Below are 23,194 nucleotides of genomic sequence, written 5' to 3' on the forward strand. Positions count from 1 at the left end.
ATCCCATATGCAATGCTCTTAACCACCATACCACACCACATTTGAAACCAGATCTTTCCAACCGCGGATCTCCTGCACTTTCTACTACCCGATACTGTGATCTGGTAAGAGAGATTTTCTCTATCACTCATAAATGAATCCAATGCTATTCAGGGACATCTCACCTCTGAGACAGAGCTAAGGGGAGCTCTGGGGAATGCCACAGTTAAGCCCGTCCTCCCAGCTCATCCCAGAACCACGCCTCTGGGAAGAGAAGCCCAGCTCCCTGGGGCACGGGAAGTCCACAGACCAAGACCCAACCTTCATTCTGCTGCCCCCGAGACAGCCCCTGAGGTCGAAGCCCCGAGAGACGCGGTGGGAGTTTGGGATGGCACGGACCACGCCTTCCCATGTTGGGTTTCTGGTCCCTGCATTGGGCCCACTCCAATTGGGAGGCTCCTGCCTGGTATATTAGAAGCAGTTTTCAAAGACTCAACTGCAGGTGTCACCGTACGAAACGCCCCTCAGCTCCCAAACTCAGCCCGCGGACACCGGCTCCGCCCCTCCTACCCCGCACTCTTCCCGAACCTCCGCCCAGCTGGGGACCGCCCTGGGACACCCTCACTCCCCGCGGAGGCTCAGCGCTCCAGGAAGGAAGCCCCAACCGCCCCATACGCAGGGTCTCCGAGGGCCCGCGACCCCGGCGGCGGTTCGGTTCCCATGGTAACCCCGCAGCTCCCCGCGTCGCGCTTCCGGACCGGCGGGCGGCGCGCTCCAGTGACGTCACGGCGCCACTTTCCGGCCGGTGGCAGAGTCGGACTGAAGTTGTGGGGGCCGGGGGCGCCATGGGAGCCACTGGCGACGCCGAGCAGCCGCGGGGACCCGGCGGGGCAGAGCGGGGCGGCCCCGAGCTGGGGGACGCGGGCGCAGCGGGGCAGCTGGTTCTCACGGTGAGGGCGCCCCGGGTGAGGCCTGGGCTCGGGCCGGGCAGGGCCTCGGGCTCCCGGGACCCTGGCCCGCGGGCGAGAGAACGCGGCGGCTGGTGCTGCCGAGGGGTTGCCGTTTTCGCAGTCCGACGACCTGGATTCAAATTCTGGTGCCGCCCCCTTAGCTAGGTGATGTGGGCCTGTGCTGACATCCCCTCGAGCTCCAGGTTTCCCCTCTGTAAAGTGGAGATGATTCGGACCAGCAGCCTCATAAAGTTGTGGCGATGGGATGATAAAAGCCGTAAAGCGCCCGGCATTTCAACCTGCCACAGAATAGACGCTCGGTAAACACTGGTTCCCTTCCCCCTTCTGGTCCAGAAAAGGCGGTGTTGGAAACTTTTTCTCAGTCCTTTTTCCCTGGCAGCACCTTCCAACCACTGCCCTCCCCTTTTCCCCAAGGTGGGAGAGGTGGTGAATGGATCTGAGAGGGATTTCTAGGCTAAGCTTCGTACCCATCCTCCACCCAGCCCAGTGTCACAGGCCTTAGTGACATTTGCTCCCTCGATTCCCACAGAACCCTTGGAACATAATGATAAAGCACCGGCAGGTGCAGCGCAGGGGCCGCCGCTCACAAATGACAACAAGGTAAGGCTGGCCCTTGGTGGGACTTACATCCTAGGCACTGAGGTGGATGGGAGTGTTGGGATCCCCACTACACACGGCTCAGAAGAGATCTATAGACAGTAGGAAGCACTGGACTGGGAAAAGAAGACTCATATTCTCTAACTGTGTGACCTTGAGCAAGTCACTTCCCTCTCTGAACTCATCTACAAATGGAGGGTAGGGAGATGGATTTAACAACTTGACAGTATTCAAGATTCCTAACATTCATTGACTGCAGTTGAGATTTCTAAAGAAGTTAGCATGGAGGTTAAAAGCACCTGCTCTGGGCTGGGGAGATAGCTCAGCTGGTAGAGTGCTTGCCTCGAAGCACAAGGCCCTGAGTTCGATCCCAGCACCGCAAAAAAAAAAAACAGCAACTGCTCTAGAGTCAGACAATTGTGTTCTAATACAGACTCTGTCTTAACTGAGTAACCTTGGACAACCCCCTAACCTCTTTAAACTTTTGTTTTCTCAATTGTACAGTGGGACCAATAGTAATATCCAACTCAGGGACTGAGGGTACACAGTATGGGCCTTAAGGATGCTGGTTATATTTTTTGACCTGGGTGGTGATTGGTGGTTCACCATAATTGTTAAAGTGTTTAGATTTTTCTGTATTTCACTTTGAAAATAATACCCACTTCATAGTTATGAGAATGAAACAAAGTCAGGCATCTGTGTGATCTTACCCAGAATCTGAGCACATGGTTAGTTTTCAATGAAAGCTATCTAGTATTGCTGCTAAAGAACCCTATGTCGTGTTCGCTTCACTAAAATTGGAATGGTACAGAGATTAGCATGGCCCCTGCGCAAGGATGATACACAAATTCGTGAAGTGTTCCATATTTGGGAGAAAAAAAAAAAAAAAGAGCCCTATGTCACTGAGTGTGGTGGCACCCACCTGTAAGGATCTTGAGTTCAAAGCCAGCCTCAGCAATTTAGCAAGACCCTGTCTCAAAACAAAAAATAAAAAGGGTTGGGGACGTTACTTAGTGTCAAACACCCCTAGGTTCAATCCTTGGTACCAAAAAAAAAAAAAAAAGAAGAAAGAACCCTGTGTCAATAATTGGCTGGGCACACTGGGAAAGGCTATGTTTGGGACACAGCCACTGATTCTGTCTCCCTCAATGCAGTTTTACAGATCCTGCCATCTCCATGGATCTCCTCCGAGCTGTCCTGCAGCCTAGCATCAATGAGGAGATCCAGACTGTCTTCAACAAGTACATGAAGGTGAGAGGGACACAAGGAGAGAAAACTCATGGGAAAAGACTCCTGGGCAGCTCAGTGCTTCCCTGCAGCACCATTCTCTGTATGGTACACACAGATATCTGCCAGCTACCCCGCAAGAACTTTTTCCCCCTCTTTGGCGGTAACTCAGGTATCTTTTGTGCCAGGCTGTTGTAAGGATGAAATGATTACCCAGCATCATTGCTTGGAACATATCAAGTGTCCAACAAGTGTTTTATTACTTGTTTAATATTACACCCATTTTTGTTATTTAAAATTACTTTCTTAGCCTGGCAATAAACTTCTCCATGGCTCTACCTGCATATTCCATGGATGCTTTAAACTCAGTATATTCAAAACTGAACTCATTTTTTTTGGCATGGGGGAGAATTAAAGTTTTTTTTTAATTATTTTTTTTATTTTTACTGACTGAATTTTGATTCATTGTACACAAATGGGGTACAACCTTTCATTTCTATGGTTGTACACAATGTAGATTCATACCATTCATGTGATCATACATGTACATAGGGTAATAATGTCTGTCTCAGTCCAATAGCTTTCTTTCCCCCACCCCTTGTACATTTCCCTGTACATAAGCCAAAGTTCCTCCATTCTTCTCTTACCCCACTGCCACCCCAAAGATTTATTTTTTTAATTTTGAGACAGGGTCTGAGGACCTCACTAAGTTGCTGAGGCAGACGTTGAAGTTGCAATCCTCCTATCTTAGCCTCTCAAGTTGCTGAAATTACAGGCATGTGCCACCATGCCCTGCCAAACTCTGTTTTCTTCCCAAACTTCTGCTTATTTTGTTGTTGTTAACTCTTATTCCTAGCATATGCCAAAGCCCTGGGTTTGATAACCAACACCCATGCACAACACCAAAAAAATACATGTTAAGCTACTGCCATACCACCAGACACTGTTGTAGGCATTGGGAATGTAGAGTGGAAATAACAGTAACCTTGTTTTCTTTAGCAAATAAGTACTACTGTAGGGAATGAGAGAAGAGAAGGGAAGAGAGGACCTCTGGGACATAGGGTTGCTTTTTTTGTTTTATTTCTTAATGGTGCTAAGTATCAAACCCATGCTTGCATGCTAAGCAAGTCCTTTTTATTTTATTTTGAGATAAGGTCTTGCTAAGTTGCTGAGGCTGGCATCAAACTTGGTGATCTTCTTGCCTCAGCCTCCCAAGTAGCTAGGATTCCAGCCATGTGCCACAATGCCCAGCAACATTGCTGTTGTATATATTGTGAATAGGAAAGAGAAGACATTTGAGTGGAAACCTGAATAAAGTGAAGCAGGGCAAGCCATACAGACAAGTGAGAGAAAAGTGGTCTAAGTGTAGAGAAAATGGCAGAGCCCTGAGTCAGGAGAGCTTGGCACATTCAAAGCAGAAATTGACCAGTGTGGAACAGATTGAATTGGGAGAGTAACAAAGTGATTGGGAGGTAATGAGCCCAGCTCAAGTAAAACTTTTGAAGCCACAGTGAGGACTTTAGATTTTAGCCAGTTGTGGTGTTGCACATCTGTAATCAAAGTGTTTTGAGAAACTGAGGCAGAAGGATTGCATGTTCAAGCCCAGCCTCAGAAACTTAGCAAAATCCTGCCTCAAAATAAAAAATAAAAAGGACTGGGGATGTAGCTCAGTGGCAAAGCACCCCTTGGTTCAATCCCCAATACCAAAATTTTTAAATTTTTTAGATTTTAGTAATATAGGTTATAAAAAAATAGATTACGAAATGGATTTATGGATGGATAGATAAGTACATTAATAGATAGGTGATGAAGCAAATATACTAAAATGTTAATTATAGTCTTTGGTGGGTATTAGCTATTTATTAAATAATCATTTCAACTTTTCTATATATGTGAAATTTTTAATAAGAAAATATTAATTAAAAAATAGGGGACTGGGCTGTGGCTCAGTGGTAGAGGGTTTGCCTAGCATGTGTGAGGCACTGGGTTCAATTCTCAGCACCACATAAAATGAATAAAATAAAGGTCTATCAACATCTTTAAAAAACTAAAAATAATAATAATAATAATAATAATGATAATAATACAGCCAGATGTGGTTCATACCTGCAGTTCAGACACTTAGGAAGTTGAGGCAGGAGGATCACAAATTCAGTGTCAACATGGACAACTTTAAAAGGGCTGGGTTGAAACTCAGTGGTAGAGTGCTTGCCTAGCATGTGCCAGCCCCTGGTTCAATCCCCAGTACCACATATACATACACAAAGATATTTTTTAAAATAAGAACCAAAAGTCACTGCAGTTCATCTCCCAGAGATACCAAACTCTCAGCTTTATATGTGGGTGGGTTGATTGTGTGCATGTATATATACACACATACAAACGGTTCTGTAACTTGATTTATTTCACTTTTGGTCGTGTATTTATTTCACTTTAGGTCAGTACACAATAGCTCACCCTCCTTCTTTTTATAGAGTAGTCTGTTTTATAGATGTACCATAATTTAATTAACTAGTCCCTAGAATATTCAGATTGTTTCTAGCTTCTCCCTATTACAAACATTACTGGAGTGAACATCTTTGTTCACTCGTGAGAGTATTTCTGGGGGATAAATTCCTAGAGATGAAATTAATGGGTAATAAGGGAAAGAAAATCGCTCTCCAAAAAGGTTGTGTAGGGCTGGGATGTAGCTCAGTTGGTAGTGTGCTTGCCTCGCAAGCACAATGCCCTGTGTTCAATCCCCAGCACCACAACAAAAAACGAAGAGGTTGTGCCATTTTGCATTTCTACCTATAGTGCTCACAGATGCTTCACTTGTTTCCTAATTTCGTTCTCAGATCCAGAGGCAGCTTTCATTCACCCCATATGTCTCCCACAGTAGGAATATTTATTATAGTTTTCAGATTTTTCCTATGTCCCAGAGAGAACTGGTACCTTCTTCTGGACTCACAACTGGGACTCCTAATGAATATGTTTTCAGTACCTCCCCGGTATGTCTGGGGGCCTTATTACCTTATCCTCAGTGTTTTCAGGCTCAAATTCTCCCTCAATCCCAGAAGAGGAACCCTCTGCCATTCCTTTCCCTTGCTGGTATCCAGGGACCCTTGCAAGTTCTCCTCCTTCCAGTCCCACAGATTGGGGATTGGGCAGTGAGAATCCCAATAGACTTTTCTGCTGTCTTGATCTTTTCTGGCCTCCTCTGACTTATTCACTTTAGGCCACAAGCATTATTTTTTTTTTCTTTTATGGAAATAATACATGTACATTATAAAATAAAGAGATTATAGATAGGCAAAGAAGAAAATAATCATCTATGGTATCACTGCTATATATTATCCTTACAGTTCTTTTGTCTCTCTTTTTTTTTTTTTTTGCTGTTCATAAACTTGTTCTTTACCAAAGTATTTTATAACCTGCTTGCTTCACTTTTCATTATAGCATGAATACATTTTCATGTCAAAAATAGATTCTACACTATCCTTACTATGATTTTTAGTATTTGCATAGAGTTTCATAATTTATTTAAGCTATGCTTTGACATTTAGGTTACCCTTTGGTTTTATACTGATTGCACATTAATCTTTTGGGCACCTCTGTGATTATATCCTTAAGAGAGGAATAAAGGGGGGAGATAGAGCCCAGAATATTAATCTAAATCTGTCTAACCCCAACACTGTGCTCATAATTACATTTTCCTTCTGTATGAGAGCAGGATAAAACTTGTGTTTTAATTATCCAGTCCTTCAGATTATTGTAAATTAGCAGAACTTCTGACCTTGTCCTCTGTTGTGCTTCCCTAGTTCTTCCAGAAGGCAGCACTGAACGTGCGAGACAATGTTGGGGAAGAGGTGGATGCAGAGCAGCTGATCCAGGAGGCCTGTCGGAGCTGCCTAGAGCAGGTGAGACCAAAGGGGCCAAGACAGGCAGGCACGGGTTCAGCCCTCAGAGCTCTGCTAAGAAATGTGATCCTAGCATCAGTGGTATTTTGGGGAATGCCCAGTAAGCCACTTACATCCAGGTAGGACTTGGAACTGCTGTTGACAGACAAGGGAAGAGAAGTAGGTACTAGGTGCCAGGTATAGTGATAGATGCATTATTTCATTTATGTCTCAGAAGGTTTTTTTTTTTTCAATCCCTGTTTTACACATAAAGAACTTGTGCTTAGCAAACTCATGGAAGCAGAGAGTGCAGTGGTGGGTACCAGGGAAGTGGGGAAATATTGGTCAAAGAGCACAGACTTTCAGTTTTAGGATGAATAATTTCTGAGATGTTATGTACAGCAGGGTGACTGTAGTTAATAATACTCTACTGTGTGCTTGAAATTTGCTAAGAAAGTAGATCTTAAGTGTTCCACACAAATTACCTATATGGTGATGGATTTGTTGGTTATTTTAATTATGATGATCATTTCATAATATTTGTATATGTACATCAAATAACCACATTGTGCACCTTGAATTTATATAATTTGTTTGTCACTCATACCTCAACAAAGCTGCAAAAAATAAAGATTATATAAAGCCAAACCAAAAGAAGAAAAGGAAATTGTAACTTAAGACACAAGAATTAGATAACTAAGATCTATCTCACCCGTGAGGGTGCCTGGTGGATCACCTTCAACTTGTTATAGCTCCTTTCGGGGTCATGGAGACTAGCACACTTGCTGTCTCACCACCTCTCTGGTATGGTCAGGAGGCATGACATCAAGTCTATAAATTACTGTGTTCCCAAGACAGTAGAGAGCATGTTTGCATACGTCAGCTTGTTATTAATAGGAACTGTCAGCATCACCCAGATTCTTTACTGTGAAACCATCAGCTGTGAAAGATGGAAATTTCTTCATAATCAGAAACACAAGGACTATTTGAGTTCACTCCTATGAGGTAACTATAGTGATATGAAAGAGGTTGACTGGCTAGCTACTCAGATGTAGCCTCAGAAAGAAGCAAGACCAGGGCCTGAACTTCATCCTGTCAGTACGGTGAACCCCAGTCTGGTTCTCATAGACTGTCAAGTTTAAACTGACCACTTTCCTAAGAGGCCAGATTCATTAACTCACTCCATGACGTCAGTGTTTTATGATCATGTATAACAACTGCTAATAATAAAACAAAGTTTGTTAATAATATTCTTATAAGTTCGAGTTGAATCAAGATTAAATTGAGCCAGGCACAGTGGCACACACATGTAATCCCAGCAGCTTGAGAGGCCGAGACAAAGTTCAAAGCCAGTCTCAGCAACAGCGAGGCACTAAGCAACTCAGTGAGACCCCCATCTCTAAATAAAGTGCAAAATAGGACTGGGAATGTGGCTTAATGGTCCAGTGCCCCTTAGTTCAATACCAGGTACCAAAAAAAAGATTAAATTGATGCTAGGTGCTGTGACACACACCTGTAATCCCAACGAGTCAGGAGGCTGAAACCAGAGGATCCTGGGTTTAATCCCTAGTACAAAAAAAAAAAGCTTAAATTGATAAAATATGTACTCACTTGCATCCCAAAATGCTTTCTTGAGTTTATCTCTTTGATATTATTGAGGGCCCACCATGTGCTCATTACTTTGCTCCTGTGCCAGGCCCCAGCAGTGATGTGCAAAACAGGCATAGCCCTTACTCTAAGAGCCTTTGACATTACTCAAGTAATCACACAGTGATAACTGTAGTTATAATTTGTTACAAGTGTGTAAGTTTAGGAGGCAAGGCCAGAGGCAGAAGGGAGTGCAGAAGGTCTAAAGAACAGAAAGAAGCCAGTGCCACTGGTTTTAGAGGGTGGATAGAGTGATACATGATACACTGGAGACATAGGCAGAGGCAGATTACACAGAGCACAAGCCATATTACACATACGGAGTCTGTAGCCAGAAGAGTGGCCTAATGAGATTTGCACTTTGAGAAGATTGCTCTGGCTGCTTTAGGAGATTGGTTTGGAAGGGAATTTAGGAGACCTTTGAGGGGTTCAGGTAAAAGATGAAATTAAATTGGGCATAACTTGAACTCAATGAATACCTTTTCAGTCTCCTGAATCCCCATGTCCAACATCCAGAGCTGGCCTTACTCATAAGAAGCCAGAATATGGAATAGAAGGTTGTGGGTTCACCATGGAATCTGAGCACAGGGGAGGTAAAAAGCCCAAAGAGTCATCCTTACCCAACAGGAAACCAGATGAATCAAGAAACTTCAAGCAAGTCTTTAACCTTTCTGAGCTTCAGTTTCCTTCTCTCTCAAATTAGGAATAAAGCTCACTCCCTACCACCAATGGTTTGCTGTGGGGTTAAATGGGATAATATACATAAACTAACAACACAGTACAGGTGCAGGGGATCAGACAACTGGATATTAAATACACTGTTACATTCATGATTACAGTGAGTATTTCTTACATCATAGCTTAGCTTTCAGATGGCCAACAGGGTAGTTGGAACGTCTTTGGGGTCCCCTTGTCTAAACCATACGCAAAATTTCTTGTTGCATTAAAAGATTCTTCAGCCAGACCAAGTGGTGCACTTGTGTAATCCCAGGCATTGGAGAGGCTGAGGCAGGAGGATTGCAAATTGGAGGCCAGCCAGTCATTGTGTGAACACTCCTGAATATTTAGCTCAGCAATGAAACTTAGTAAATGTTACCTGTTGCCTTAAACTTAGAAAACATAAACTGTAAGGAAGAGCCAGGCACAGTGGTGCACACCAGTAATCCCAGCTACTTGGGAGTCTGAGGCAGGAGGATCATAACTGCAAAGCCAGCCTGGGCAACTTAATAGGATTCTGTCTCAAAATAAAATTTAGAAAGGGGTCAAGGATATAGCTCAGTGGTAAGAGTGCTTGCCTAGCATGCAGGAGGCATTGAGTTGAATCCCTAGTACCATAAATTTTAAAAATGCATGCATACATACATGAAGTTTCTCATAATCTCACTACCCTGCAGTAACCACTCAACATTTTGGTGTGCTTTCTTCCGGGCTTTCCCCCACGTATGTCTTTATAATATGTGCTTATTCATTGGGGCACTGAGAGTACAGTGGTGAGTAGACAGTCCACCCTGGAACCTGCAGTCCCTTCAGCTACCACACTGTTTCTGTTTCCATTTCAAGCCACACTTCAGGAAAGGTTGTTTGCAAGCCAGGTGTGGTGGCACACACCTGTAGTACCAGCAACTCAGGAGGCTGAGGCCAGCCTGGGGAACTTAGTGATATCCTGTCTCAAAAAATAAAAAGGGCTGGGATATAGCTTAGTGGTAGAGCACTCGGGTTCAATCCCCACCACCACCACCCTGCAAAAAAAAAAAGGTTGTCAGCAATCACTGACTCCCTTTCTCACCCACTTTCATTCTTCTACTCACTTTGTTTTGGCTTGAGTTCCCACCACTTCACTAAGAACCCTTTTATCATGTCCTCCATGTTGTCATCCAGTGGACCCTGACTGCTCAGCTTATTCATGTGGCATTTGTCACATTGGCTCATTTCATGTCTCTTGGAACATTCTCTTTCTCTCTCTCTCTTTATTTTTTTAGTTGTTGATGGACCTGTATTTTATTTATTTATATATTTACCTACTGGGCAAGTGCTCTACCACTGAGCCACAACTCCAACCCTGGAACATTCTCTCTTGGTTCCATTACCTCAACTTTTTTCCAGCCTCGGGCTAGTGCATCTTCTCTCCCTGACCTCTGCTTGTTGATGCTTCCTGAGTTCAGTCCTCAGACCTTTTCTATTCCATTTACTTCCTAAGATGAGTTCAACTGTGGCTTCATCTAATCCTTTGACTTTGAAGTCATTTTGGCTGCTGATGATTCACAAATTTATATCTCAGGACTGTGCTTACATCCAGTCTTACCCACTTCCAATCCCTTCTAGCAGTAGCAGGTCTAATCTCTGTAAAGATGAATCAGACCATTCGCTCCTCTTTAAAATCCTCTAGTGACTTCCTGTTGCAGATAAAATAAAATTCTAATGCCTTACCCTGACCCATAGAGCCCTGCCTGGAGCAGCTCCTTCCTGCTTTTTTAACTTCTTTTCATCCTGCCACCCCTTCTTTGGCTATTCTAGCCTTCTGGACCCTGTTCTCCTCCTCCAGCACACTCTGACTTGCTCTCCTCCCTGCCCCGCGTGCTCTTCCTTTTCTTCAGAGCCCATTCCTGACCACTCCATCCAAAGCAGCTCCTCCACCTCGCTCCCTTTCTCACCTTCACTCTCATTGCACTCATTTATTATTATGAAATTATTATGTTCATTTGCTTATTCTCCACCTCCCTCCCAGTCCTTCCCCACCTCTGCTACAATGCTGAGCTTTACAAGAGTTGAGGTATGGCCTTATTCATCACTGTATTCCTGGCCATGGAATATGACATGTACGGTACGTGTTTGCGGAATGATCCAGTAACTGAATGAGTGAACAAACAGGCCTCCTGCATTCATAGATCTTACAGCCTCGTTAAACAACTAAGAATTATCACCACACATATGTGTGCATACTTAATTACACATTGAGACCGGATACTCTTACCTGAAAAGGAACAAAGTGTGGCAGAAACAGTCATGAGTCCAATTTTGGATTTAACAAATCTGAGACATCCAAGCATATGCATGGGGCAGACCATTTGGTTTCTCAGTCTGGACTTCAAAGGATATCCTTTCAGCTACAACTGAAGATTTTTAAAAATTACAGAGTCATCAGTTTCCAGATGTTAATTGAAGCTGTGAGCATCAATGAGAAAAGGTAGAATATCTAATGAAAGAGGATAGAGCGGAAACAGTCAGATTGAGGAGGATAAGCCAGCAAAGAAGGTTAAGAAAGAGTGATCCAAGGAGGAGAATATGGGAGCATGGCCATAGAAGCCAGGAGAAGAGTGTGTCCAGGAGCCCCGTCAGTGCTGCTCCAGAGGTGTTGAAACCTGGTCTGCACCTGCACCCTCCACCTGGCCTCCCATTCCCAGGTTCCTCGCTCCTTGCTTCCCTTTGCCCATTACTTGCAGGCTGACTGTTTCTTCCTTGCTGGAGCTGAGTCTTCCCTGCTTGGGGCTTTTGCACTTCTTCCTACTGCCAAAACACACCTCTGTTCGCTCTGCTTTCCTTTCTTTTCTTTTTTTCTTTTTGGAGGTGGAGGGATCACTGCTTACCTAGGCTGGTCTCAAACTTATAGGTTCAAGCTATCCTCCTGCCTTAGCCACTGGCTAGCTGGACCTCAGCACGCCCAGCTCTGCTCAGCTCTTTTTACAGCCTCCTGTCTCAGCTCAGAGACTGTCTTCTCGTAGGACCTTCCCTGAGCACCCCCTTAAAATAGCCCTCCCTCCCCTCTGGTGACTGTGTCTCCTCTGCGTGGAGTTTTTTCTTCTTCACTGTATCTACTGTGACCCAAAATCACATTCTTTATATATTTATTTGCTCACTATCCACAGAATATAAACTCTACAAAGCAAGGAACTCCACAATATCTTCTTCACCACTGTATCCCTGGTACTTATGTCCTAGGTATTCAAGATTTATTAAATGAAAAATGGGAGTTTATTGAGGAACATGTATGATATTAATGTATTCATTTAGAAAAACGTATATATTTACACGGAAAAAGGAAGAGTTTACATTGAAAAGTTAGCACTAGTTTTCTGTGAATAATGAGATTTCCGATTTGATTTTTAAATTTTGCTTCATTACATTTTCTAACTGTTCAACAATGATCATTAATCAGATTTTTTAAAAATAAAATAAAATAGGGCTGGGTGTAGTGGTGCATGCCTATAATCCCAGCTACATGGGAGGCTGAAGCAGGAGAATCAAAAGTTCAAGACCAGCCTGGAAAACTTAGAAAGACCCATCTCAAAATTTAAAAAAGGCTGGGGATATAGCTCAGTGGTAGAGTACCTCTGGAATCAATTCCCAGTACTGCCAAAATTTAAAAAAAAAGAAGAAGAAGAAGAAAAGCTTTCCCACTGACTCCCTTCCCTCTTCCTTTAGCTTGACCAACAGGCAGAAGAGGAATGTGCTACTCCATGAAGCCCCAGATCCACTTGTTGTAAATAAACACATGTATTTATGTCTTTCTATCTTATCTATTTATTAAATAAATGTATGTCACCTTGCCTTCTCATATTGACTATGGAAAGGTTTTAAGCCTTGGAATTGTGTCTAAAACAATAGAGGCAAGATATGTTGACCAACCAAAATAGTGACTGTTAACACTTGATCTTTACCTTTCAGGCTAAGCTACTATTTTCAGATGGAGAAAAAGTAATACCCAGATTGACCCATGAGCTTCCAGGGATAAAGGTTAGAGTCACTGTGTCCTGGGGTCTGGGAGAGGGAAATAAATGAGTTTGGGAGGCACATGAAGTATGTAGGTCCAGAGAAGTTTCAAGTACCACCCATTGGTAGATCCAGGTCCAAATAGGACCATGCCGGATGGGCTTCTGGGGCCTGGGTTAGGCAGCAGCTAGAGGGCTACAGGCCAGAGGCTCTGTCTTCTGCAACCCCAGCAGACCTGTACCTTCCAGGCACTCCTCTTCCACTGACTCCCTTCCATTTTCTTCCAGCGTGGCCGGCAGGCCGAAGAGGAATGTGCCCATCGAGGAAGCCCCATTCCCAAAAAGGTATGCCATTTTCTAGCTGGGAGAGGGTGCTCGGCTTCCTCGTGCACCTTTAGGCCTTTCTAGGCATAGGGGGCAGGAACCCTCGTCAGTCTTGTTTCCCTCCCAAACATCATTTGAACTCTGGAAAATTTCTTCCACCAGGGGACCCTGGACATGCCAGTAGGGCTGGGAGGTGGTAGGGAAGTGTTCCCACGGGGTCGGGGCTCTGACAGCTGTTCTTTGTGGCAGAGGAAAGGACGGCCTCCTGGACACATTCTGTCAAATGACCGGGCAGCAGCCGGCATGGTGTGAGTAGGGGGCACCAGTGTGGTGAGAACTGAAGGGAGCGGAGGGACGGAGTGGTCTCAGAGGGAAGGAGGCCACAATCCTGTGCCTCGTGAAGTCAGATCTCCCTGCGTAAGCCCACAGAGGAGGGCTACCCCGGTGTAGGAGTGGTGGAGGGAGCAGGAGGACTCTACCCTGTTTCTGCCCCAGGACAGCTCAGCCCAGCTTGATGGAACTGTTGTTTCATTGCTAGTGTATGTCAAATGCTTGTAGCTGGTCTAAACACATTGTAGATTTCACCTCTTAATCCTTACAGCATCCCTCTAAAGAAGGAATGATTCATTTAGCAAAGAAACAGAGAAGAAAAAAAGGGGGAAAATAGAAAGAGAAAGACTCAGAGGATTATGTGCCTGAGATCATACTGTTAGTAAGGAAAACCTATACTACATTGTCTATAGGATGACCCTTTTCAAAGTTTGTTTGTTTCACATTACTAGGAATTGATCCCAAGGCTTCACATATGCTGGACGAGCACTTTGCCACTGAGCTACATCCCCAGTCTTTTAAGTCTTTATTTTTTTAGAGCACTTTTAGGTTCATAACAAACTGAGTGGAAGATAAAGAAGTTATTCCATATACTCCCTGCCTTCACACTTGCAACATCTGGCACCCACATGGTACATTTGTTACAACTGGTGGATCTACTTTGATGTTATCACCCAGAGTCCATAGGGTACCTTAGCATTCACTCTTGGTGTTGTACATTCTATTAGTTTGTACAAATGACAGGTATCCACTGTTATAGTATAATACAGAGTATTTTCACCACACTAAAAATCCTCTGTGCTCTACCTATTCAACCCTTCCCCACCCCTGAGGTCTAAAGAGTTTTGAAGCTGCATAATCTTGTTTTCAAACAAAATTTCATGGAAACGCAGTAGATGAAGCAGATGAAGTCATATTCTTCTCGTTAAGGCAGGTGGGGGGTAGTCTGAAACCACCAACATAGGCCAGGGAATAGCATTAATTGCCATTCCTTAGATTTGTTTCCTACCTGAATCAGTTTGGTTCCTCATGAACACAAGATAGGTAGGGCAGGGGCTGGGGGTGTGACTCATTGGTAGTGCACTTGCCTCGCATGTGTGAGGCCCTGGGGTCACTCCCCTGCGCTGCAAAAACAAAAATGGGGCAGCTGCTGTTCTTATCTCCTGCAGACAGATGAGAAGGCTGCAGCTCACAAGTTGCCCCCCTGCCGGGTCCTATCAGAGCCAGTGCTAGCCCTGTCCCCAGTTGAGCACTCCTCTAATGAGTTGCCAGGGGCTAAAGTGAGACTACATGAGGAACTTACCACCATTAGCAAGCTTCCTTCCAGTCTTGGTCCCACCTTAGAGAATTCACCTTTCTTCTTTTCCTTTCAAGCAGATGGAAGCCAAAATCCTCTGAACCAATTCGCCGGGAAGGCCCCAAGGTATGATTTATGAACATATTATGTGACTGTGGCAGGGACCAGTATCCCAGAGAGACTGAGCCAAGGCTCTGGGGACCCAGCGAGGGAAAGAGGCATCAGTGATATGTGTTCACAATTCCAGAGCCATCTTCCCTCTCTCTACCTCCAGCCACCTGATCCTCCTGAGAAGATCCCACATAAGAATTGGAATTAGAGATAAAATAAAGAGAGGGTGAGGCTGGGGGTGCAGCTTAGCAGTAGAGCACTTCCTAGCATGCATGGGCCTTTAGTCCCATCCCAGGACTGCCCCCCAAAAAAATCTGTAACAAAGAGAAGGCCGAATCCTTATCTCACGAGTGGTCTAATACTTTGCTCATTACCTACTATGTGACAGGCACTGCCTAAATCTTTCATATGAATCTCATTTAATCTTTTTTTTTAATTAAAAAAAAATTTTTTTTAGTTGTCGATGAACCTTTATTTTATTTATTTATGTGGTGCTGAACTCACACCTCGTGCCTCACACATGCTAGGCAAGCTTTCTACCACTGAGCCACAACCCCAGCCCCTCATTTAATCTTTAAGTCAAACTTATGAGATAGATTTTATTATCATTCTGTAGTTGAGGAGCTTCCTTTCCTGCCAACTCCCCTGCAGCCAAAAATTATCTTCACTAGTTAATCTTATGCTCTTAATACACTTGAGATTTGCCCAAAGTCATATAGCTATAGAGCCAAGCCTCAGACCCAAAGTCTGTTGGCGCCATTAGCCTCTGCTGCCTCCCAAACAGTTGTTTGCAAGTTCTTTTAAGGATTGAATCCTTTCTTTAAATATAGTAATTGTTCATAGATAAAAGTACCCGTCTTCATCAGAGCTATGTGTGGAAGACGTTGGACACCTCTTCCCTTCTGGTCCTCTCTGCTTTCCCTCTGGTTGTCATGCCTTTCTTCTAGAACTCTACTTACTCCCTTAAAGCTGGTGGCCCTGCACTCTCCCAGATCTTTCTTTGCCAGGGCCTTGTGCTTACAAGGCAAGCACTCTACCAACTGAGCTATATCCCCAGCCCACCCCAGTCTCTTGGTTTATCACATACCTCTCTGCTTTAAAACTTGTATATTGTCCTATGTGCTAGACTTTTCTGCCTGGAAGATCCATAGGCATTTCAAAAGCAGCATATCTAAAATTGAAATTGGAATGTTTCTCATTGACCTTCCCTTACATCGCTTACCTTCAGTCATCTTTTCCTGTCCCTTTCCATCGCCTCTCTATATCCCGTCAAGTCCTGAATGATTCTACCTTCTAAGTATACTAGAGTCCCTATTACTTCTCCTCCTGACTACTGTCCTAGCTCAGTCCCCATCTTGCTTTAGTTCTGCTTGATCACAGCAGCCTCTAAACTGCTCTCCCTGCTTGTCACCATGCCTCTTAAAGGTAGCTTCCTGTGACCTCCAGCTCCTCTGTGCTTCTCTCTCTGGCCTCATCAGTTCCATTCCGTTGCTTGCTTTCTCTAGCAACACAGAATTGCTCATAGTTTCTCCAGCATGCCAAGAGCTCTCACCTGCCTTTATATGCACTACCCTCTGGAATGCCCATCTTCCTTCCCTCTACCCTGTCCAACTCATGCTCACCTTTCAGAATTAACTTAGGGACTGTCTCTTTAAGGAAGACTTCCTGACTATTCCATCCACTTTGGCACCACTCACAGCCATCATTCAGCCTTGTCATTGCCCCATTGCATAGTGGTTGTATCTATGTATGGGGCTTCTAGAAAAGAGTGTGTCTTAATCATCTTTTATCCCCAGCATCTAACACAGGACCTACTATATTATAAGTAGTTCGTTTCCTGAACAGACTATTGAAGATTGGATAAGGATAATGAGAAATGACAGGGGAGGAGTGTTTCTGTCCTGCTCACCTCATTAAACCTCACCCTCATCAGCCTCTCTCTTTTTTGTACAGTGGGACCCAGCTCGGCTAAATGAATCTACCACCTTTGTGTTGGGCTCTCGAGCCAACAAGTGAGTCTAAGAGCTTTGATGCTAATGGAAGGGACAACTTGGGGCCCAACTACCAGAGGCTCTGCCTAATGGAATCCTTACCCCTCATCTTTTTACTTTACAGGGCCCTAGGGATGGGGGGCACCAGAGGGAGAATCTACATCAAGCACCCACACCTCTTTAAGGTAGGTGAGTGCTGGGAGGTAGGCCGGCCATTGCACTGGGAGTAGATGGCTTTGGGACCTGTACATAGCACAGACAAGCTTGGAGCACACAGTAATCTGGGAGTCAGGACATCTGGGTTCTAGTTGCTCCTTCCCGGTTCACCTTTACTTCTTGTGAATTACTCAAGGCTACTGTCCCTCGGTGATATTAGCTACTTTCCTTGCATGATGATTGTGTGCCATTGTTTTAAGAGCTACACTTACATTATGTCCTGGAACTCTCCTTTAAAATAGGTATTATAGCCAGGCATGGTGGTACATGCCTGTAATCCCAGCAACTCAGGGGGCTGAGGCAGGAAGAGCACAAGTCAGACGCCAGCCTCAGCAACTTAGCAAGACCCTGTCTCAAAAGAAAAAGGACTAGGGATATAGCTCAGTGGTAGAGCACCCTGGATTCAATCCCCAGTATAAAAAAAAAAAAAAAAATTATAGCATTAGCCAGGTGTGGTGATGTGCACCTGTAATCCCAGACACATGGGAGGCTGAGGAGGGAGAATTGCTTGAGCCCAGGAGTTTTGAGGCCACTCTGGACAACATAGGGAGATCTGCCTTGGGGGTGGTGGGGGTGGAATAGATACATTGTTATCCTATCCAAATATGAAAAAAGTGGATGTCAGGGAAGACTGACTTCGCCAGAGTTACTCAACTGGTAAGTGGTGAGTCAGGAGTCAAATCTAGGACTCCCTTCTCCAGAGCCTGAGCCCTTGCCCACTGTGTGCAGCTGTCTGTGAAATAAAGCAGTTGGAGCAAGACAGGGTTCCCCTTTTCACAGAGATGACTCTTCCCTGGAGAGCAGCTTGCTTTGGTCCCCACTGTTTGAGAAAATAATAGGGAGGTCTTAAGTTCATTCATTCTCTTAGGTGAATTTGTATTTCATCAATCACAAAACATCCACATAGATTTAAAAACAGTACTGCAGCTGGGCACGGTGGGGCACACCTGTAATCCCAGTGTTTTGGGAGGCTGAAGCAGGAGGATCGCAAATTCAAAACTAGCCTCAGCACCTTAGCGAGACCCTAAGCAACTCTGCAAGCGCTTTGAAGAGCAGAACTGCTGGCTCTTTTCCAGCATTCTGACCCAGGACTTCAACACAGAGACACTGTAGCCTATTTGCTGCTTCATTATTTTCCCCTCTTCCTGTCTTTACTCCTTCTGTTCCTTTACCCAGATGACCTTCCTCCCCAACCTTAGCTTTCTAACTGTTATTTAAGACCTGCCTCCCCCAAGACCCCTACTTGTATCACCCCCTATGTGGACATTGTCTGGGACCTACTGCAAATTCCCATCACAGGGTGGTTAGAGTATGATTTCAGTCTGGGTTTCATTCCTTACCAGCTCAGCTGTGTGACCTTGAGCACATGGCTCCACATTTCCGAGTCCGTTTTTTTCACATAAAAAATGAGAATGATGATAGACCAACCTCTTGGGGTTAATCAAGAGAGAATGTAGTAAGCCACCAGCATGATCCTGTCACTGAGCAAGGGACTCACTGTTACTCATTTTTCTTAGCATAGTTCCCCAATTCTAAGACCCATTATCTGTAACATGCCCCCAACCCCTTTTCTCTTAACAGTGTGTTTTGCCTCTCTTTAATTTTTCCAGTCTAATAAATGAAGGGAATTTTTTTTTATTTACTTCACAGTTCTGTATTAGTGATCATCTTTCTGGTCATTTACAGTCTATTTGTATTTGTTCTATAAACTGCTTAGCACATTTTTGGCCCATTTTTCCATCCTTCAAATTTTTCACTTCCTTTTTAGACTTTTTGTAATCACAGAACTATGAACCCATTCTTCTCCTTAAAAGATTCAAATACGCAGAAAGTATAGGGAATAAAACACAAAGTGCCCCTCACTCCTGACTGACTTTCCTCCCTTAGAGGTCACCAGCAACCACAGTGGAACATACCCTCTTCTGTGCACATGTGCTTAGAGTATGTGTGCATGCAAAGTGTGCATGTCTGTCTCCTTGTCCTTACTAATATTTTATTTATTCAGATCATACTGTACATATTGGTCTCTGGTTTTATTTTTTTCACCCAAAAATTGATTCTGTGTTTTCAGAAAGGAAGGGTGTGAGGATTCGTAGTATATTAAATCTCTGGGAATTAGGTCACAGTCTCTGGCCTCCTGGGTTTGCTCTGAAGAGATTAGTGAGGCCTCTATCTACATGCTAGGACAAAGTCCTGTTGGTAAGAACTGCTCAGGGACCAAGAGGAAAGCCCCCCACACTAGCTAATGTCTCTTGTAACTTCATCCCACAGTATGCAGCTGACCCTCAGGACAAGCACTGGCTGGCTGAGCAGCATCACATGCGGGCAACAGGGGGGAAGATGGTAAGCTTGTTCACTCGCACGCTGCCAAAGGCCCATCCAGCACGAGGACTATTGGTGACAGCTTACCTTCAAAGTCTGAAAGATTTCCTAAGCCTTACAAATGTGGCAAGGGAGACTTACAGGGTCCATTCCTTCACGGTCAAAAGCAGACTGTAATCCCTGCATTCCCTTCCCTATCATTAGGGTTCTTTACCTCCTCACACTCCCTCTCACCCCTTTTCTCCAAGCCCACGTATTTGGATCATTATTTGTGTATAGGAATGGGCAGTTTCAAGACACGCTTACTACTACTTTTCCCTTGTATGCCCATGGATAGGTTTAACTCATTGACCGCAACACTCTTTTTCCAGACAGCTTTAGAATCTTCTCAACTTGGTACTCCAAGCAGCACTCCGTGTCAGTAGGAGTTTGCACATGCGCTGAAATGTGTTTGCCATGCCTGGCAGCCCCTTCCAAACTCGCCTCCACTTTAAGAGTGCTTAGCTCAGATCAAGCAGTAACCTTAGGAAAGCATTGTATGTGTCCTAAAATAGTCTGTAGGGCTTCGTGCATCACTTACAACGTCCACCTGCGGATTCAAGTCACTCTACTGGGACTCCTCCTGATAGACTCTAAAGGCCTTGTAAACTGCGTGCCATCTCCTTTCTGACTGCTAACAGTGAAAGCTATGTTTATTTTATTTTATTTTATTTTATTTTATACTCTGCACTCACTTTATTTCACAAAATATTTAAGGGAACTTACTACTGATAACATAAAATGCAGTATAACATAAATAAGAAATTGATGGGTAAGGGGAACAGGACCTAAAATTAAGCCACCCACAAGAGTACTTCAGAAAAAAAAAAGTTGGATTTTTTTCCCATTGCTGACCTGGGAGACCTTCTCTTGAGTGTTCGTTGATTCAGCCTCAGCCCCTTTCAAGGACAACTGATCTGTTACATAGTTTACAGTACGCATAAGATGGAGACAGAGTACTCAAGGGATACACAATTAGTTCTGACCCTAAGACTAGAATGAGAGTGTCCCACAGAAGACCTTCCCCTGCGGTGAACAACATCCCCTGTAGGTGAGCTCACAAGAGGGTTCTGGCCCACTGCAGACCACAGCAGGGGCAATGCCATTCTGCAGGGCCCAGGACAATACAGCGCAGCCCAGTAACTAGACAGCAGTGCCATTTATCATGTTTTCCCTTTTGCCACAAAGCTCAAAACCAAGTTATTTTAATCACCAGCTAGCACATAGCTTCCTTCTTCTGGTTTGCAGTTCCCAAGTATATTTTGCTAACTCTTAACCATTTTGTTATAGTCCACCTCGACTCCTTTTTTAAAACAGGAAAGGCTGTAAATAAATTAGTCACAGAACCCTGGCAGGTGGTATGTGCCTGTACCAAGGAGGCCAAGGCAGGAGGATCATTTGAACCCAGGAGTTCAGGGCCAGCCTAGGCAAGGTAGTGTGACCCTAATCTTGGGGCTGGGAATGCAGCACTTGTCTACCATGTATGAGACCCTGGATTCAATCCCCAGCACCACAAAAACAAAAAACAAGAACCCCCCATTTCAAAAAAATTTATATATTATTTAAAAAATAGTCTCCCCCACTAAAGTTTGTATTTGAGTGAAAGATTTTCTCAAGGATCCGTTTTCCTGACAGTCTCTCCATACTTACACTTTTACTGAATCATAAATTATGACCACCTAGAAGCAGGCACAAAATGTTTCATAAGGTGTTATCAAGTTGGGGTCAAATGAAACAGGCAGTTACCACTCTCCTTTGTTCCTGCCCTAGGCCTACCTCCTCATTGAGGAGGACATCCGGGACCTTGCTGCCAGCGATGACTACAGGTAAAACTAGCTGGTCTCCTGCCCCCTACCCTCTCCTCTGCCTTAAAAGTAGCCCCTGGGATAAGGCTGGGTCTACATCCTCCCTTGCTTTAACTTCCCTCCTCAATGTCTATTCTAGAGGATGCCTGGATCTGAAGTTAGAGGAGCTGAAATCCTTTGTCCTACCCTCCTGGATGGTTGAGAAGATGCGAAAGTACATGGAGACACTACGGACAGAGAATGAGCATCGTGCTGCTGAAGCACCTCCACAGACCTGAGGCCAGGTCCACTGGCTACGCTGGCAGCCCACCTCTAAGACCCTCTTTCCCCACATGGCTGAGGCCACCACTGGGTCTGCTCCTGGGTGGATCTCAGTGGCATTAAGCTGTGCATGGGCTAGTTTGTAGTGACTCACTGCAGAGCACCCCCAGACTGGCATATGGTTCTATATTTGTAAAGTTATTGGGATAAGAAGCAATTAAAACAGTTTGTAATAAACACAGATGGTGTGCCTGCTGTGCAGTCTGCTGTGGGGGCTGACAGAACATCAGGTTCTGGAAGTGGGTGTAGGAAAAAAGGACCAAGTACCTTTCCCCCATCTCATTGACCCAGGTTTTAGGAGACCAAACTGGGAACATGTGCTTTGCCATCTTTCCCTGTCCCTCTGTTTCTTAGGGCTTTTTTTCCCAACTAATGCAAAAATGTGGCAGAATGTGATGGGTTGTGTTTTTGTTTTGTTTTTGATACCAGTGATTGAACCCAGAGGCACTTAACCACTGAGCTACATCACCAGCCCGTTTCATTTTTTATTTTGAGACAGGGTCTCACTAAGTTGCTGAAGCTGGATTTGAACTTGCAGTCCTCCTGCCTCAGCCTCCCCAGCCACTGTGATTACAGGCTTGCATAATCATACCCAGCTTGGTTTTGTTTGTTTTTGTTGTTGTCATTGTACAACATAACTTTATTTATTTATATGTGGTGCTAAGGATAGAACCCAGTGCCTCACACATGCTAGGCAAGAGCTCTACATTGAGCCATAGCCCCAGCCCTTGTTTTTTTGTTGCTTTTAATTTGGTTGTTTTGTTTGTGTGTGTGTGGTGCTAGAGATTGAATGGTGGGTTCCTGCTTTATCAGCTGAGCTACATCTTCATTCCCCCTCTTGGGGATTTATTTTTTTATTTTGAGACAGAGTCTCACTAAGCTGCTTAGGGCCTCCCTAAGTTGCTGAGGCTGGCTTTGAACTTGAGCTCCTCCCACCTCAGCCTTCCAATGTGCTGGGATTACAGTGCCACCACGCCCAGCAAGAGTTGGCTTTTATTATTCCCATTGTACAGGTTAAAACACAGTGGTGCATGCCTGTAATCCCAGCTACTCAGGAGGCTGAGGCAGGAGGATCTTAAATTCCAACGGCAATTTTAAAAGACCTTAGCTTAAAAAAAAAAAAAAAAAGGTGGGAGAGTGCTACAGATGTAGCTCAATGGTAGAGTGCCTGGGTTGTACCCAGGCGGGCTTAAAGTCACGCAGCAACAGAGACAAGATATATTCTTTCTAGTCTAGGAAGGGATTTTCCTAGGATTTTCAAATAACTTGGGACTCCAACAAAGGTGTCTGGGCTATTGTAATAGGGGGAGCAGTCTTCGGTTTGAGGAAGGGCACCACTGTTGCAAGACTGGAGGCGCTACCTCCTCCAGGAGAAAAGGATCCAGGCCGGTGTGCCTGGTGTTTCCGAGCGAAGCTAGACCTTTGACCCTAAG

General features: G+C 44.5%; 1 protein-coding gene across 4 annotated transcripts; it reads left to right on the plus strand.

Annotated features, from left to right (window-relative positions):
* Positions 1-699: 699 nt before the first annotated feature.
* On the plus strand, positions 700-21,942 carry DNTTIP1 (deoxynucleotidyltransferase terminal interacting protein 1; the record flags this gene model as incomplete). 4 transcript variants are annotated; one of them, XM_079129424.1, is made up of 13 exons in its annotated part: positions 795-929; positions 1,480-1,550; positions 2,702-2,798; positions 6,575-6,673; positions 12,962-13,030; positions 13,294-13,350; positions 13,579-13,637; positions 15,034-15,082; positions 17,021-17,079; positions 17,183-17,243; positions 19,546-19,617; positions 21,406-21,461; positions 21,580-21,942. In XM_079129424.1, 13 exons carry the CDS (start codon positions 825-827, stop codon positions 21,716-21,718), a joined length of 993 nt encoding a protein of 330 aa, XP_078985550.1. In that variant the 3' UTR covers positions 21,719-21,942. The 4 variants fall into 4 exon arrangements, with proteins under 4 accessions (XP_078985548.1, XP_078985549.1, XP_078985550.1 ...); XM_079129425.1 differs by having other exon boundaries at positions 15,037-15,082; XM_079129422.1 differs by lacking the exon at positions 1,480-1,550 and having other exon boundaries at positions 700-929.
* Positions 21,943-23,194: the final 1,252 nt, after the last annotated feature.

Source organism: Sciurus vulgaris (assembly GCF_902686455.1).
Source record: "Sciurus vulgaris genome assembly, chromosome: 2".
Taxonomy (NCBI): domain Eukaryota; kingdom Metazoa; phylum Chordata; class Mammalia; order Rodentia; family Sciuridae; genus Sciurus; species Sciurus vulgaris.